Source organism: Bos taurus, chromosome 8 (assembly GCF_002263795.3).
Source record: "Bos taurus isolate L1 Dominette 01449 registration number 42190680 breed Hereford chromosome 8, ARS-UCD2.0, whole genome shotgun sequence".
Classification (NCBI taxonomy): domain Eukaryota; kingdom Metazoa; phylum Chordata; class Mammalia; order Artiodactyla; family Bovidae; genus Bos; species Bos taurus.
The window spans coordinates 25,810,635-25,827,408 of NC_037335.1; the positions used below are offsets into that span (position 1 = coordinate 25,810,635).

Sequence of the window (16,774 nt, forward strand, 5' to 3'; positions counted from 1 at the left end):
GCATCTTTAGAACCATGTCTGTTTTGCTCAAGACAATATACCCTGTGCCCAGCACAGTCAGGCATACACAGCAGGCTCTCAACGAATATAGTATTGTGCACTGAGGGATGGGAAGGAAGCTAAAACTTCTTGGAGACCTTCTATGTGCAAGGTCCCCCAAGAAGTTATTTTCACATATACATCACCATTGTGTATTTCACATTCACATTGTTCATTAATATGAAAAAAAAAAGATAAATGAATCTTATTGATATTGGGTTGGCCAAAAAGTTCATTTGGGTTTTCTGTGAGATGATATGGAAAAACCTGAATGAAATTTTTGGCCAACCCAGTATGTTGTACAACTAGGGCAAGAAATAAACTTCAGTCCCCTCTTCTCACCAGGTCACCCCAACATATATAAACCAATAATAATCCACTCAAAATTATTTTCCATCAGCTTCATGGCTTCTTCGGCTTCTATTGCACCTCACATCTACTGAGGTGGCATTTCAACACCTCAACTTCTCTACCCAGGCTGGCTCAGCTAACTCATATGAAGGTCATCTAGCGTCATATGGTATAATAGAGAACGACCTCTTTCTCAAGGTCATCTACCGTCATATGGTAGAAAGAGAGTGACCTCTTTCTCAAAGGAGTATGGACTCAAAGGAAAGAGATCCAGATTTCAGGCTCTGGATTCTACCTACTAGGTGTTCCTGGCAAATAAGTCTCCAATCTCTTTGCAAATATTTATATTTTAAATTTAATTCTGTGAAATCAAAGGGCTGGAATAGGTGATTAATTCATTTATTCAAACAGCAGACTTACACTGAACACCTTGTGTATGTCAAACTCTTTGTCTCACACTAGGGATATAAAGATATCCAAGACATAATAAAACCAAAGTCCTGCCTTCAAAGAGATCCCAGTCAACTGAGGTCAAATTTTATGCTACCTCAAAAATTCTTTTTAACTTGAAAACACAATAAATCTATGTCCTGGGAATCCAAATGTCAGTTAAATTCACTCTGTAACAGTAATTTCAAAGCATGTTTGTTATCTTAGACTGGGTACAAGCCCCAAAGTAAAAGTAAAAATATATATGGTACCTAGTCTCAATGCCAAATGGTTATAATAACTAGAATGGAAAAAAAAAAAAAAAAGAAAACCAGACTATTTCTAAAAAAGCTTTCCTCTAAATCTCACTTCAGCACCTGAACAGTAGGAGTTCTTATTGTTTCCATTACCCTTTTTCACTTCTGGTTCTATCAATGAAGTACAATGTCTGAACAACACTCTGGTAGACTTCAAATGGCGGTGCAGGCTGAGAAATCAGACAACCTACCATACCTTACTTAAGGGAACAAAGTGAGGTATATTTATTTTATTGGACAGTTTGAATTTATTATAGGTTGCTCGTAATTTCCTGTCTCATTTCGTTAGCGCTCTTGGGATTTATGCCAGGATGTCTTAGGTTATCACACTCCTTCCCTCCTTCATTGCAACACTTATGCCAACAGACTGACTTGACTTAGAGAAAGTCCCCGGACAAAAATTGAAGGAGAAAATACCCAAAGGTTTAGTTGGAGAATGGCAGAAGCTTTGGGAAAAAATCTGAAAAAGCAATGAAGATGAAAATGGAAACTCTGTGAAAATTAATGTAGTGTAGAATTGGCGAACATACCACTTATGTCTTTAAACAAATAGAAGAAAGAACCCGCTTGTGAGGGTGCACCCAAATAATTCACAGGTGGTGAAACTATTAGAGTCCTGCAATTTCTTGCCTCAGAAGTGGAATAAATCTTCACAATTATAAATGGCATATGCTCACACATGACTTCTCTGCTATTCCCCTTCTCTGAACTATCCACCGCCCCCCTTCTATGCACGAGGCCTTTGGATTTTGTTGTAATCACCTTTTTTTAATAGGAACTTTAGATAAAAATCTAGGGAGCTAGGGAGATGCAACCTACTGTACTAATTGTACTTACAGAAATATAATTCCAAATGGAATATGCTTATTTTTGCCTGGATTTTGGTTACTATAAAATAAGCACAATGGAGTGTAAACTACATAAGAATGAAGTCTGTCATCATGATGCCCCAATGATAGTGGGCAGATGACAACTCTTTAGATATTGGTCACACTTAATTATTGATCATTTTCACAATGATAAAAATTTACTTTGAGAGAAGTTTTTTTCCCAGGGAATTTATCTTAACTGACACTATTATGTGTGTACTGCTACACAAGTACATATTCTGAACTACAGAAATTGGACAAAAATTTTTTATGTTTGAAGTCAAATACTGACTGATCATATTCATAAGATGATACATTGATAATCTGTGGGAAGCCATTCACATCTAAGATAATACATTGATAATCTGTGGGAAGTCATAATTCACATTTACCCGGATGAGGGGATTAAACAGCCAGTGTCTAAGTAGGGATAGGAGTGCAAAATGAACCATCTTGAGGGGTAACTGAAAATCATTATATCCATAACAAAGCTTTTGCTTACAGAAGAGTTTAAACAAACAAACAAACAAACAAAAAAACCTCTGACAACAGAATGTCCAACACACTACCAAGCTCCTCATTACAAGGACTGCCTTAAACTATCTTCCATGGAAACTGGCTCTGTGTTGGGCATATAGCTGATGAGAGATTAGATTTTCACATGAATGAAAGTAACCACCTGAAAGTTTTATATTACTTTGGAGATGACAAAAACACTTCATCCAATGGTCTTTTTTCCTCTCACGGTGTCCTGGAGAGTTAGGTGGGATGGACTCTTTCATGACACTTGGACACTTTCTAGAAAAATATATCAAAGTAGGTTGAGACTAGGTGTACTCAAGAAGCGTGTTTCACTTTATGTTACTGTGTGAAACGGTTGTGTGTGTGTGTGTGAGGCTGTTCCCCTTCCGGTCCTCGTCTACTCCTTTATTTCCTGACCTCTCTCTTTGGAGCTACATCAGTCGTGCCTCAGTCTTTGCCTTCGCCTTGCATCTGTGAGAGTCGGTGTTCTTCAGGTTGTGTGATCCTGTTCTGTTCCATGAGATTACAACTGTTTACCGCAGTCGTGCCTTCCCCTCACCCCTTATTTCTTACTGCTCAACTCGCTCCTGTTTGAAGAAGGACATGGAGGGCTTTCCTGGTGGTCCAGTGGTTGGAATCTACCTGCCAGTGAAAGGGACACAGGTTCGAGCTCTGGACTGGGAAGCTCCCACATGCTGTGGAGCAGCAAAGCCCAGGAGCCACAACTACTGAGCCTGTGTTCGAGAGCCTGTGTGCTGTAACTGCTGAAGCCTGAGTGCCGCGACTACTGAGCCCCACCCTAGAGCTTGAGCTCCACACAAGAGAAGTCACCACAAGGAGAAGCCCACATACTGCAGCAAAAGTAACCCCCACTTGTCGCAACGAGAGAAAGCCCGCGTACAGCGAGAAAGATCCAATGCAGCCAAAAATAATTAAATTAAAGAAAAAAGACATGGACCCATTTTCCTATTTTACCACATACCCTCAAGTATTTTAGAGCACTCTAAGTACATAATAAGTCACAAACCACACAGATTAAACCACTATCAGGGTGATACGGCATCTCCTTATTTTAATTTTCCCATATAAAAAAACTGGAAAGTGATATTAGTACTATTTGTAAGCATGCATGCCATCTAAATATAAAGCATATGGTATTTAAGAAGGTTATCAATATAACAAACAAGACATTCCCCCAAATCTCAGTGTTTAAAACAACAAAGGTTTATTGTTTGCTCAAGGTTAAATGAACATTCACAAATGCAGTTCTGTGAGAGTGGCACTGCAGGGCTCTGCCACATGCAGTCATTCAGGGATGAGGCCTTACATTTGGTGCCTTTACTGTTTTCTAGAGTCTTGAAGCTTTTGCTTGATTCTCTGCATCCAGCAGGTGTATAAAGAGAGTTCTTACTTATTTGGAGGATTACGTGGATGACATCAGGCTGAGAAGTGCCATGTATCACTTCGAATGACATTCCATTGACTAGAACTCAATCATGATAGAACAACTAATTACAGACAAAGCTGGGAAAGAAAGTTTAACTTTGTGCCCAGCAGTAAAAAGAAATGAATTTTGGTGATTCCATAATATTATCTCTGCTGCTGCTAAGTCGCTTCAGTCATGGCCGACTCTGTGCGATCCCATAGATGGCAGCCCACCAGGCTCCCCCATCCCTGGGATTCTCCAGGCAAGAACACTGGAGTGGGTTGCCATTTCCTTCTCCAATGCATGAAAGTGAAAAGTGAAAGTGAAGTCGCTCAGTCGTGTCTGACTCTTAGCGACCCCATGGACTGCAGCCTACCAGGCTCCTCTGTCCATGGGATTTTCCAGGCAAGAGTACTGGAGTGGGGTGCCATTGCCTTCTCCATTATCTCTCCTACAATGAGCAACTATAACTACCTTCTGGTTTTATAAAACTGTGGCTAATGTGTCATTTTTTCCCTTGAGAACTAAATGGATTACAAAAAGATATGAAAGGTGCAAATTTCACTTTAACAACACTAAAAAGGACTGTCATTCAATTGCTTTTCATTGGGTGAAGAGAAAGAAAGCAAAATATTTAACTTCTCTTTTGAATGTATTAGGTTTATTGATTTGGTCTTACTAAAACCAGTATTGATGAAATTCCTCCCATGTGAAATGGACATTCACATGTTCCCCTTGCTACTTGTACTGTATGCTTTTCTCATATTTTCTTACCAAATTATTCTTATTCATCCATTTACTCACTCATTCAACAACATTTACTGAGACCAGGTATTCTGACAAAGGTAGGAGGAACAAGTCACTTCTGCTGTCATCCACAACTTTGTTGATGAAGACGGAAACATAAGTACAATATAAGAAGTCAATGACAGAAATAAATACAAGGAAGCACAAGACTAGAAGAAATTACATTTTAAAATACTGTTGAGAATACAGTGAGTTACGTATGCCTCTGACAAACAATTACTAAATGCTGACTATACATGGATGGAATTTAGGGTGGGGTAGTCAAACAAAAAATATAGAGGCTGGGATGAATCAAGAGAGTAGCATTGACATATATACACCACCCTGTATACAATAGATAGCAAATGGGAAGCTGCTATAAAGCGCAGCAAGCTCAACTCGCCTTTCTCTAAAGCAATGGGATGAGGGGGTGTGGGAGGGAGGCTCAAGGGGGAGAGGATACACACACACACACACACATACACACACACATATACACACACATACTTATGGCTGATTCGCATTGTTGTACAGCAGAAATCAACACAATATTATAAATAAATCATCCTCCAATTAAAAAAAAATACTCGAGAGAAACATTGGAATCTTCAACTTTAAAAAAGAAATTATGGTTTTTCTTCAAATGAAGATTACAGGGGTTTCTGAGATAAGATATATCTCTATGACTGGAAGAGAGACTCTTAACAAGTATAGGAAAATATTCTAATTGATTTATAAATACTGAGCTTCTGGAAATACAACAAACAAAAAGCCAGAGGTCACTGTTGGCTGCAGACTACTTCCATTGAGACATCTTCTTGACATGGCCAGAAGACTGCTCGACATGCTGGGTGCTCCCAGTTAGCTATTCGATGTAGTTTTTCATCTTGAAGTCTGGGAATTGGGGAGATTTAGTCATTTATTTTTGAACTCATGGAAAGAAGGGGTTGATAGCAACAGCTTACCCAGTTAACAGGCAGGCTCCCCACACAGCTGTGCTGGCCTATTTCAATTAGATCCTTTCGGACTTACATCACCTCTGCTATGCCTAAGCATAGTCCTAAGCTGCTCATGAGCTTGTCCTGCCAATCAAGCCAAAATTCAACCACATGGTATGGCTTTTATGATGCTGACAGAAGATGAACTTGTCTCACTCTGGTGAAAACACAAAGTTTGAAGCCAGCTCTCCAGATGAAGAAAATCAGTTCAAACAGCAAGACTCTCAAACTGGAGTTAGACACATTTTCCTGTGATTATCTCAACATGCTTCACCAGTAGGTTATACTCAAGGAATGCTCTCACTCAAGAAAACGCTATGGTCCTCTAGCTATGAAGAGGTTACTTCCGAGTCACTCTACTCAGGAGACCGCAAGAAACAACAGAACGTGCACAATGAGAGAAGGGCAGAAAGAAACTTATTGCCAGTGAGACTTGGAACCTGAAATAGACAAAATAAAAGCAGAGCTGTCAGTTCACCAAAGAAACTGGACAACATATATGAAGTTAGGAAACCCTGAATATATTGAGAATCAGGGAGAACTGTATGAGTCTCTCTGTATCCTTTGCTCTCTGAATTTAGTTCATAAACAGTTATGATGCCTGTACTATCCAAGATATTCTAGTAGGTATTGTAGGAGATGCAGAAATTCACAGGACACTGTATTTTTTTCTGAAAGAGTTTAAAATTATATTTTGATTAAGCCATAATACAGGGGAGAACCAAAATAGCAGACCATGTCTCATGCAAACATAAATCCTGTGCAAAATGTGCCAACAAAATGGGCTTAAAAATGAATAGCAAGAACAGGGGTTATCTACACTTCACTGATTAAAACTACATATACCCTGATTTTAATTTTGTTTTAAAGATATAAGAATGAACTTTGTACATTCCTAAGCTTGAGTAATTGCCTCTCCCATGGTCTAGAGATTCACTTTCCATTTTACCCACACATATATGTAAAGAAGAATCAACATATAGGTAAAGAGTATTCAACGTTCTGATGAATGCACAAATACATTTATTTATTCATTCTCTCTCTTTCAAAAGTCTTTAAAATATCTGCAGTCTTTCAAGGAAAACCTTGCCTGGAGTAAAATGATTCTTTTTTAGTTCACTAGTGACTACTATTGGACACACTTCCCTCAACTTATATGAAGCTCTAGAACTGGTTCACATGAAAATAATAATGGAGACTGGAAAGTGGCTCTGAAACAGATTGAAATGCTAAAACAGGAGAAAACAAAAATGAAGCTGACTATGTCTAGATAAGAAATAGCTCAAAAACATGAAGTAAATAATGTTTAAAGAAACACCTCGTTACATTCTCCAGGTTACTTGAAATATCCTTGAGTTTGATGTAAGGACAATGTAGGCATCAGAGTAAGTAATAGATGTAAATAGTTATAGAAAGGTGCTTGTGCATGCATGCACACACACATACACACTATTGGAGCAGGCCACAGTCTGCTATAAATAAGGGACTTAACATTCATTCCACAAGCTAATGGTGCTATCACCATCCAAGATAGATCCACTTAGATAATAGTGGAGGAGAGTGCCAGACCGACCGAAGGGAATGGGCTATTGTGTTTGACTAGTTTCCATGTATAAATTAGTACCGAGAAAAAAAAGAAATTCAACAGAAAAACACATGTACTTTATTATAATTCTGAGTGTTACCCTTGCAACTCCCACAATAGCAGGCGAAACAGCTTAAAACCACTTAAAAGAAACAAAAAGCAAATGCAAATTTGATTAAATGCCTTTCTGACAAGAAGAGATTTGACTTCAAGTCTGGATGGACACATATGTCAATGGCCGGTCATGGTTTTCCCCCACATTCCTTTTGAACTAAACAATTGGGACAAAGGAGGGAGCAGGGAAAAGGGGAGCAGGGTGGGGAGATGAGGAACGTGGGGTTTTGTGGCTTAATTTGACCTGAATGTCAGAATAAAATGCCTTGCCCAGTACTACTGTCCTACTGTGTGCATAGTACAATAGCAGTTTATGATGTCTGAGCTTTGCATGCAAAGTGAGTGGTAACCAAAGATAGATATAAAAGACACAGGGACTTCATTGTGTTTTGAAGTAGAAACTGGGCTTTGCCACTAAACAGACTATTTTCCATTAAGTAAAAAGTGAGCTTTAAAAATTGCTTAAATTAATTCTAAGATTAGACAGACTCTTAAAACGTATCAAACAGTTATAAGAAAAATAAGCCACCCAGTTCCATTTCTAGATCCTGACTGAAGGTTGAGCTGAAAATGTCACACTTCCGGTTCAACTCTTGATCACATTTCAGGTCACTTTCTCTTGGGCCAGTAGCTTACTTTTGCCTCCAAAGCTACATGGGACAGTGAACGAGCAAGTGTGACAAGTGCTCATAATGTTGCACACATCTTTAGTGGCCAAGATGAAGCAAAAAGCCTATATACCTCCATTAAAGACTAGAGACCAACCTATGTCTTTGCTTCCATCACTATTAAACATTTTGTGACCATAGTACAAACCAAACAAGTCATTTTCTCTCCATTATTTCCCCTTTGAGTTCAAATATAAGCTTGCTTCCTTATCTGCAGAATGGGTTTAACAATGCCTTATTTGCAAGATTATTGTGAGAATTCACTGTAATGCTTTTCAAACAACTGACCTTGTGTTTGACACATTCAGACACACAATATATGGCAGGTACTACTAACACTGTTACTCTATACAGGGATATATCTTGGCACTCACCAGACAGTTCTTTCTTTTCTGGCCTAACTTTCAGAATCCCAATTGATTTAAATATAGGCATAAAACAAGCCTGGGTTTTATTTCCTTTTATCCTCACAGTATAATTATTGTAATTTAAACCAAAGATGTTGTATGTTGCAAATCTGAAATAAGCAAATGCTCCTTTTTATCCATGTAAGTGTCATTATACGCTCAAACACATATATGAATATTAAAAATATCAAAGAGAAATATACTGCACTTACCAAGTGGGCAGTGAAAACAATCTATCCTGAATGGGCAAGTTTTTCCAAAGTATAATGAGATCATACCTCTATACGAAGATATCAAAAAAGTACTGTGTACTGGTAATTTTGCTTCATGATGTAATTACATGGGAAAATAACCCATGCTTTCAAAAATTCACAAAGAAGGAAAGACGAGGCAAACTAATGGTGTGTATATAAGTAACACGTCCCATATGGAAAAAATGAGACACCTTTCATAAATTGCTTGCCCCACTAGTCATAAAGCACACCTAAACATTCTGCTTTTTATATTCCTCAGAACAGCCCCAAACTTACAGTCCATTCATGCTTAAAATTCAGTTTGCCTTTACATTTCTATGAGCACTTGAAAATATATTTCTGTATTTACAGCTTTTGCAACGTAGCATTATGACTTCTTGGCTATAATGATGCAAATAAGAAGTGGGAATGTTAACATATTTAATCACTGTCTGATGAGCTGATGAGCCTTCCTGGAGTTTTAAAATTTATGCTAAATAGCTTGCTTCCCTCCTTCAAAATTACAGTGCAGATCAAATTTTTCAGAGTCTAATCAGAACAAACATTCCTTCATCTTCGATGAATCAATGTGACCTATACGTGTGGTGTGTTACAATTTCCCCCTTTTCCCTTCTTGCCTGGTTACCTTCTGAGGAAGGGCTGGCTCTCCAGAAATGTGACAGGGAGAGCTACAATCACGTTTGTTTGGATTCGGTGTGTGCAAATTTTGGAATCAAACCTTCAGATGAGGTTTACAAAGCTGCCTGCCCAGAACACTCTGGTTTAAAAAAATGTGCATTGCTATTAATATTTTGAGTGTAGATTTTTTTTGGACAGTAAAGGTTCATTTTCTGCCCATAAAACCAAGTATGAGTCACAACGGAACATTTACTTCTAGTCAAAAATGCAGTGTGTGCTGACGTTCCAGAGCAGAGCATCTTATCACTGTGACTATGGAAAGCAGCCGAAACTAAAGTCAGCATTTTCTTCTTCAAAAGAAGATCTGAGATCAAAAACCATAACCCTCAATTCATAAATACTAGCATTAACTTGTATCCATAGATGACTTGCCATAATTATGAACTATAATCTGGGTTGGCCACAGAGGGGCTTTCCTTCCCTCTTTTACCTGGTTCCTTAGCACATGTGCACAGAGGAAGGAGGACTCATAACAGGCAGTGGAGGAAAGCCCCTCACAGCCCATCCTTCAGAAAAATTACAGGAACACCACAGTGAATGAGTTGGATTTCAGGACGTCTGTTACCTAAATTCCAAGCATGCACACCACCATTTATACAGCCCTCAGCACACAAACTCCATGCAGTAGATCCCAAAGTTTAAGTCTCAGTATCCTATATACCTCTAGCTATTCCCACACAGTCTTGTAGACTTTTGTTTGGGAAAGTTGGGGTTAGCTTTCTGCAAAAAGTTTTCATTTTTTTAAAGCCATGTAAATTACTTTACCTGGCATTTGAAGAGAAAGATACAGTCACACACACTCACACACGTCCACATCACCCCAACAGCACCCAGACTAAATGGCCACTAAGGATATATTGAAACGAAAAGGCATTTACCAGGAGCAGGAAAGCCAGCAAGAGGAACGGTGTGCCAGGAGTTGCCCGACGGCAGCATTCCATGCTTGGATTCTTGCCGGAATCCGAATCGGACACTGAATAAGCTGCAAAGTGCTCCTCTGCTTGCTGTCACATCCAGGACTGGTGCTTACACTCCAGCCCTGCCTATCAGCTTCCATCAGACCCGCTCATATTTCCTGACCAAGGGGTGGGTGGGTGGGTGGATGGGTGGGGGGTAAGCTGAATGGAATCTCTCTCGGAGCAGGCAGCCAGCCAATCAGGCTCCTGCTAATCAGACATGCTGAATAACAAAGCCGAGGGGACAGAGAAAGTGTAACAGTGCGAGCGAGAAGGTGGAGGGGTGGGGTGGGGGGGCCCCCGCCGGGGACGGGGGAAAGGGCGAAAAAGAAAGGAGCTCGGAGGAGCCCGCGGCAGAGCCAGGAGAGAAATGCAAAAGATGCGGACTTGCGAAAGATGAAGCAGAGCCCGGTGCTCTTAACTAACTTGGTTAGTTTGTGAGATACTGTGAGATACGTTTGTTTCTATTTGCTATTTGCCTGTGAGGGTGCCTGTGCTTTGTAAAGTACAGTAGCTCCCTGTGACTCTGTATTGTTCCATTCAGGAGAGAAACTTAATCCCTGTCAATATATAACATATGCCATAAAGGGAAAGAACCACAGACAAAAACTGACTTAATGTGCCCCTTAAACGTGTTCTGTACAACTGCTTTATGCCTCTTCCATAAAGTTCCTCTTTATTTCCCTCCTTGACTTAGACTGTATAAAATTTGGAAAGGTCCTTACTAAGCCTAAACAGAGGCATGTTACTTTGTGTAGTCATGACTTGATGTGAAGAAGATGAAGAAGGAAAAAAAAAAATCAGCAGGTTACTTCTTTGTAAAGTGACAATTTAAAATAGCCCAGGTTTACTAAGCTCAAGGCACAAGTGGCAATTTAGATTCCCTGTTTAAGAAGAAGCCCTTAACAAAGACTCTGACATGTGTGGAGCTGAAATTCGGGTTGAGAAACAGCCTGGTTTTGACACTGTGCCAACTCTCGACTATCTGCTTTAGCAGGGGAAGAGAAAGAAAGGGTGAATTAAATCCTCAATTAATCCCCAAACCTTTTAAGCAACAGTTTCAGCCTTTTCCTTATCCATGTCCTTTATCGGAGCCACTATAATATAGCAGAGAGGGCTGAAGGGAGTTTCACCTCCTCTTCCTTCTACTGTTCTAAGAGTGTTGGGCGAGGAGGTGACCTTTCCTGTCCACTGAAGCCCTGGAGGCAGTACTGATGACTGCTGACATGATGACAGGGGCAGGCCAGCAACAGCAAAGAGACGGTCAGGAAGTTTCTGGTCTGGTGAAACCAACAAGAAGCAAGATTGAATTCTAATAGAGGGGGATTTTATTACAGTTTTAGAAAAGTGTCAGATGTCAAACAAGGACTCCTTTCACCTTATCTGTTAAGGAAATCATTGAATTTTTGAAAGAATGAAATAGCAAACTTGACCTTACATTTCCATAGGTGTGTCACCAGGAAGTTCTTCCAGTGTAGATCTCCTGATAGCCCTGATAGAAATACAGGTGCTGGAGGAAGAAGACTTTTAGAATTGATGTTCTTTCCTTTCATTAGTAAAAAAAAAATACTGACAAGAGGCATCAAACACACAAATATGGAAAATCTGATCAAGCTGTAATAGGCATGTGATTACAGGCAGGTCTTCTTCTATACATACCTGTAGTGTTGCTTTTCACAAAGGTGGAGAAAAGCAGGTTATTCAACTTCAGATTACTTATTTCATACGGAATATCAATGAAAGACAGAAGAGCTTTAAAAAATCCCATTGTCAACCTATTAGGAAAGTCAGGGCATACAAGGATCCATCACTTAGGAAAACGGATAGTATGAGTCCACAACAAAGAGGTCTATTCTTGAAGTATGCTTTTCCCATTCAGAAAGATTAGTTTTACAAATCTCTCAAAAACTAGCTAATGCTCAAAAGCTAAAGAGTATTCACAAGGAGATGTAAAAATGCTTGACTGGCATTATCTGAAATCCTCATCATATTAAAGATGGCTTGATTGAAATAAACATTCACTCATAGAGCTGTGTGATATATCTCTCCTTTATGCATTGGAGCTTTCTGCTATAGGTGTTTTTTTCTATCAGTGTCACGCCTTAAAGAAATGTAGCTCATTCTAAAAAATGGAATATTCTATCTAATACCACTTCCTCCCTTTCTACACATAAACATCACTCATCAGGAAGATTGAAAGGGAAGAACAGGTGGTGGGAAAAGGAAGAGTAGCAAGAACGATTATGATAAAATACCATTTGTAGAAGAACCGATTTAAAAAATTGCCATGGTCAATGGATAGTCAGTAGCCACTTGTATGCTAGTCTAGATTCCTTTGTGCTTTAGACGTAAATGCTGGTTAGATATTTTGAGTCAGAGATTTCTGCCTCAGAGTTTTGATGAACATGTCTATGTCCAGCAAGATGGTCACAATGAAGTCACTGAATAGTATGATTATTTTTAATTTAAGCCCTCAGTCATGTGTTGAAATCCCTGAGGATGCCTGCCACAGAGTATCATGATTCTTGTCCCTTTGTGAGTACATTTCCTTTCCCACTGTGGCTGCTCAGAGAAAATAGGAAAAGCAAACATACAGTCAAGAATTATACCCTGCAGGACAAACAACCAGCTAACTATAATTTCAGAAAAAGAACAAAATCAAGTTGGGTTAGGATACTTAGGTTTGGGGGATGAAGTCATTCTGATAATTAATAAAGTTTATGTGCTATCTTCAAAGTTCAAAAAAAATGATTTTATACTCAAAATCTCATTTGACTTTTATTATAAATTTATTTATTTTAGTTGGAGGCTAATTACTTTACAATATTATATTGGTTTTGCTATACATTGACATGAATCCGCCACAGGTGTACATGTGTTCCCCATCCTGAACCCCCTTCCCACCTCCCTCCCCATACCATCCCTCTGGGTCATCCCAGTGCACCAGCCCTGAGCATCCTGTATCATGCATTGAACCTGGACTGGTGATTCGTTTCACATGTGATAATATACATGTTTCAATGCCATTCTCCCAAATCATCCCACCCTCACCCTCTCCCACAGAGTCCAAAGGACTGTTCTATACATCTGTGTCTCTTTTGCTGTCTCACATACAGGGTTATCGTTACCATCTTTCTAAATTCCATATGTATGCGTTATTATACTGTATTGGTGTTTTTCTTTCTGGCTTACTTCACTCTGTATAATAGGCTCCAGTTTCATCCACCTCATTAGAACTGATTCAAATGTATTCTTTTTAATGGCTGAGTAATACTCCATTGTGTATAAGTACCACAGCTTTCTTATCCATTCATCTGCTGATGGACATCTATGTTGCGTCCATGTCCTGGCTATTATAAACAGTGCTGCGATGAACATTGGGGTACACGTGTCTCTTTCAATTCTAGTTTCCTCAGTGTGTATGCCCAGAAGTGGAATTGCTGGGTTGTATGGCAGTTCTATTTCCAGTTTTTTAAGGAATCTCCACACTGTTCTCCATAGTGGCTGTACTAGTTTGCATTCCCACCAACAGTGTAAGAGGGTTCCCTTTTCTCCACACCCTCTCCAGCATTTATTGCTTGTAGACTTTTGGATCACAGCCATTCTGACTGGCGTGAAATGGTACCTCATTGTGGTTTTGATTTGCGTTTTTCTGATAATGAGTGATGTTGAGCATCTTTTCATGTGTTTATTAGCCATCTGCATGTCTTCTTTGGAGAAATGTCTGTTTAGTTCTTTGGCCCATTTTCTGATTGGGTCGTTTATTGGTCTGGAATTGAGCTGCAGGAGTAGCTTGTATATTTTTGAGATTAATTCTTTGTCCATTGCTTCATTTGCTATTATTTTCTCCCATTCTGAAGGCTGTCTTTTCACCTTGCTTATAGTTTCCTTTGTTGTGCAGAAGCTTTTGATTTTAATTAGGTCCCATTTGTTTATTTTTGCTTTTATTTCCAGTATTCTGGGAAGTAGATCATAGAGGATCCTGCTGTGATTTATGTTGGAGAGTGTTTTGCCTATGTTCTCCTCTAGGAATTTTATAGTTTCTGGTATTACATTTAGATCTTTAATACATTTTGAGTTTATTTTTGTGTATGGTGTTAGAAAGTGTTCTAGTTTCATTCTTTTACACGTGGTTGACCAGTTTTCCCAGCACCACTGGTTAAAAAGATTGTCTTTCCTCCCTTGTATATTCTTGCCTCCTTTGTCAAAGACAAGGTGTCCAGAGGTGCGTGGATTTATCTCTGGGCTTTCTATTTTGTTCCATTGATCTATATTTCTGTCTTTGTGCCAGTACCATACTGTCTTGATGACTGTGGCTTTGTAGTAGAGCCTGGAGTCAGGCAGGTTGATTCCTCCAGTTCCATTCTTCTTTCTCAAGATTGCTTTGGCTATTCGAGGTTTCCATACAAATTGTGAAATTACTTGTTCTAGCTCTGTGGAACATACCGTTGGTAGCTTGATAGGGATTGCATTGAATCTATGGATTACTTTGGGTAGTATACTCATTTTCACTATATTGAATCTTCTGATCCATGAACACGGTATATTTCTCCATCTATTAGTGTCCTCTTTGATTTCTTTCACCATTGTTTTATAGTTTTATATATATATGTCTTTTGTTTGTTTAGGTAGATATATTCCTAAATATTTTATTCTTTTCATTGCAATGGTGAATGGAATTGTTTCCTTAATTTCTCTATTTTCTCATTATTAGTGTATAGGAATGCAAGGGATTTCTGTGTGTTGATTTTATATCCTGCAACTTTACTATATTGATTGATTAGCTCTAGTAATTTTCTGTGGAGTCTTTAGGGTTTTCTATGTAGAGGATCATGTCATCTGCAAACAGAGAGTTTTACTTCTTCTTTTCCAATTTGGATTCCTTTTATTTCTTTTTCTGCTCTGATTGCTGTGGCCAAAACTTCCAAAACTATGTTGAATAGTAATGGTGAAAGTGGGCACCTTTGTCTTGTTCCTGACTTTAGGGGAAATGCTTTCAATTTTTCACCATTGAGGATAATGTTTGCTGTGGGTTTATCATATATAGCTTTTATTATGTTGAGGTATGTTCCTTCTATTCCTGCTTTCTGGAGGGTTTTTATCATAAATGATGTCAAAGGCTTTCTCTGCATCAATTGAGATAATCATATGGCTTTTATTTTTCAATTTGTTAATGTGGTGTATTACATTGATTTATTTGTGGATATTGAATCCTTGCATTCCTGGGATAAAGCCCACTTGGTCATGATGTATGATCTTTTTAATGTGTTGTTGGATTCTGATTGCTAGAATTTTGTTAAGGATTTTTGCATCTATGTTCATCAGTGATATTGGCCTGTAGCTTTCTCTTTTTTTGTGGCATCTTTGTCAGGTTTTGGTATTAGGGTGATGGTAGCCTCATAGAGTGAGTTTGGAAGTTTACCTTCCTCTGCAATTTTCTGGAAGAGTTTAAGTAGGATAGGTGTTACCTCTTCTCTAAATTTCTGGTAGAATTCAGCTGTGAAGCTGTCTGGACATGGGCTTTTGTTTGCTGGAAGATTTCTGATTACAGTTTCAATTTCCATGCTTGTGATGGGTTTGTTAAGATTTTCTATCTCTTACTGGTTCAGTTTTGGAAAGTTGTACTTTTCTAAGAATTTGTCCATTTCTTCCAAGTTGTCCATTTTATTGGCATATAATTGCTGATAGTAGTCTCTTATGATCCTTTGTATTTCTGTGTTGTCTGTTGTGATTTCCCCATTTTCATTTCTAATTTTATTGATTTGATTTTTCTCCCTTTGTTTCTTGATGAGTCTGGCTAATGGTTTGTCAATTGTATTTGTCTTCTCAAAGAACCAGCTTTTGGCTTTGCTGATTTTTGATATGGTCTCTTTTGTTTCTTTTGCATTTATTTCTGCCCTAATTTTTAAGATTTCTTTCCGTCTACTAACCCTGGCATTCTTCATTTCTTCCTTTTCTAGTTGCTGTAGGTGTATAGTTAGGTTATTTATATGACTTTTTTCTTGTTTCTTGAGGTATGCCTGTATTGCTATGAACCTTCCCCTTAGCACTGCTTTTACAGTGTCCCGCAGGTTTTGGGTTGTTGTGTTTTCGTTTTCATTCATTTCTATGCATATTTTAATTTCTTTTTTTGATTTCTTCTGTGATTTGTTGGTTATTCAGCAGCATGTTGTTCAGCCTCCATATGGTGGAGTTTTTAATAGTTTTTCTCCTGTAATTGACATCTAATCTTACTGCATGGTTGTCAGAAAACATGCTTGGAATGATTTCAATTTTTTTGAATTTACCAAGGCTAGATTTATGGCCCAGGATGTGATCTATCCTGGAGAAGGTTCCATGTGCGCTTGAGAAAAAGGTGAAATTCATTGTTTTGGG

General features: G+C 38.6%; 1 protein-coding gene across 3 annotated transcripts in view; it reads right to left on the bottom strand.

Moving 5' to 3' along the window:
* ADAMTSL1 (ADAMTS like 1) overlaps positions 1 to 16,774 on the bottom strand; it is a 1,134,169-nt gene that overhangs the window by 483,421 nt on the left and 633,974 nt on the right. Inside the window, exon 1 of one of the 3 annotated variants that reach the window (XM_015472431.3) lies at positions 10,322 to 10,519. The exons of the other annotated variants lie outside the window; for them this stretch is intronic. Coding sequence (XP_015327917.2) covers positions 10,322 to 10,384 — 63 coding nt within the window. The 5' untranslated portion in view covers positions 10,385 to 10,519. Of the gene's footprint in view, positions 1 to 10,321; positions 10,520 to 16,774 lie in introns of those variants that run through there. 3 annotated transcript variants of the gene reach the window in all.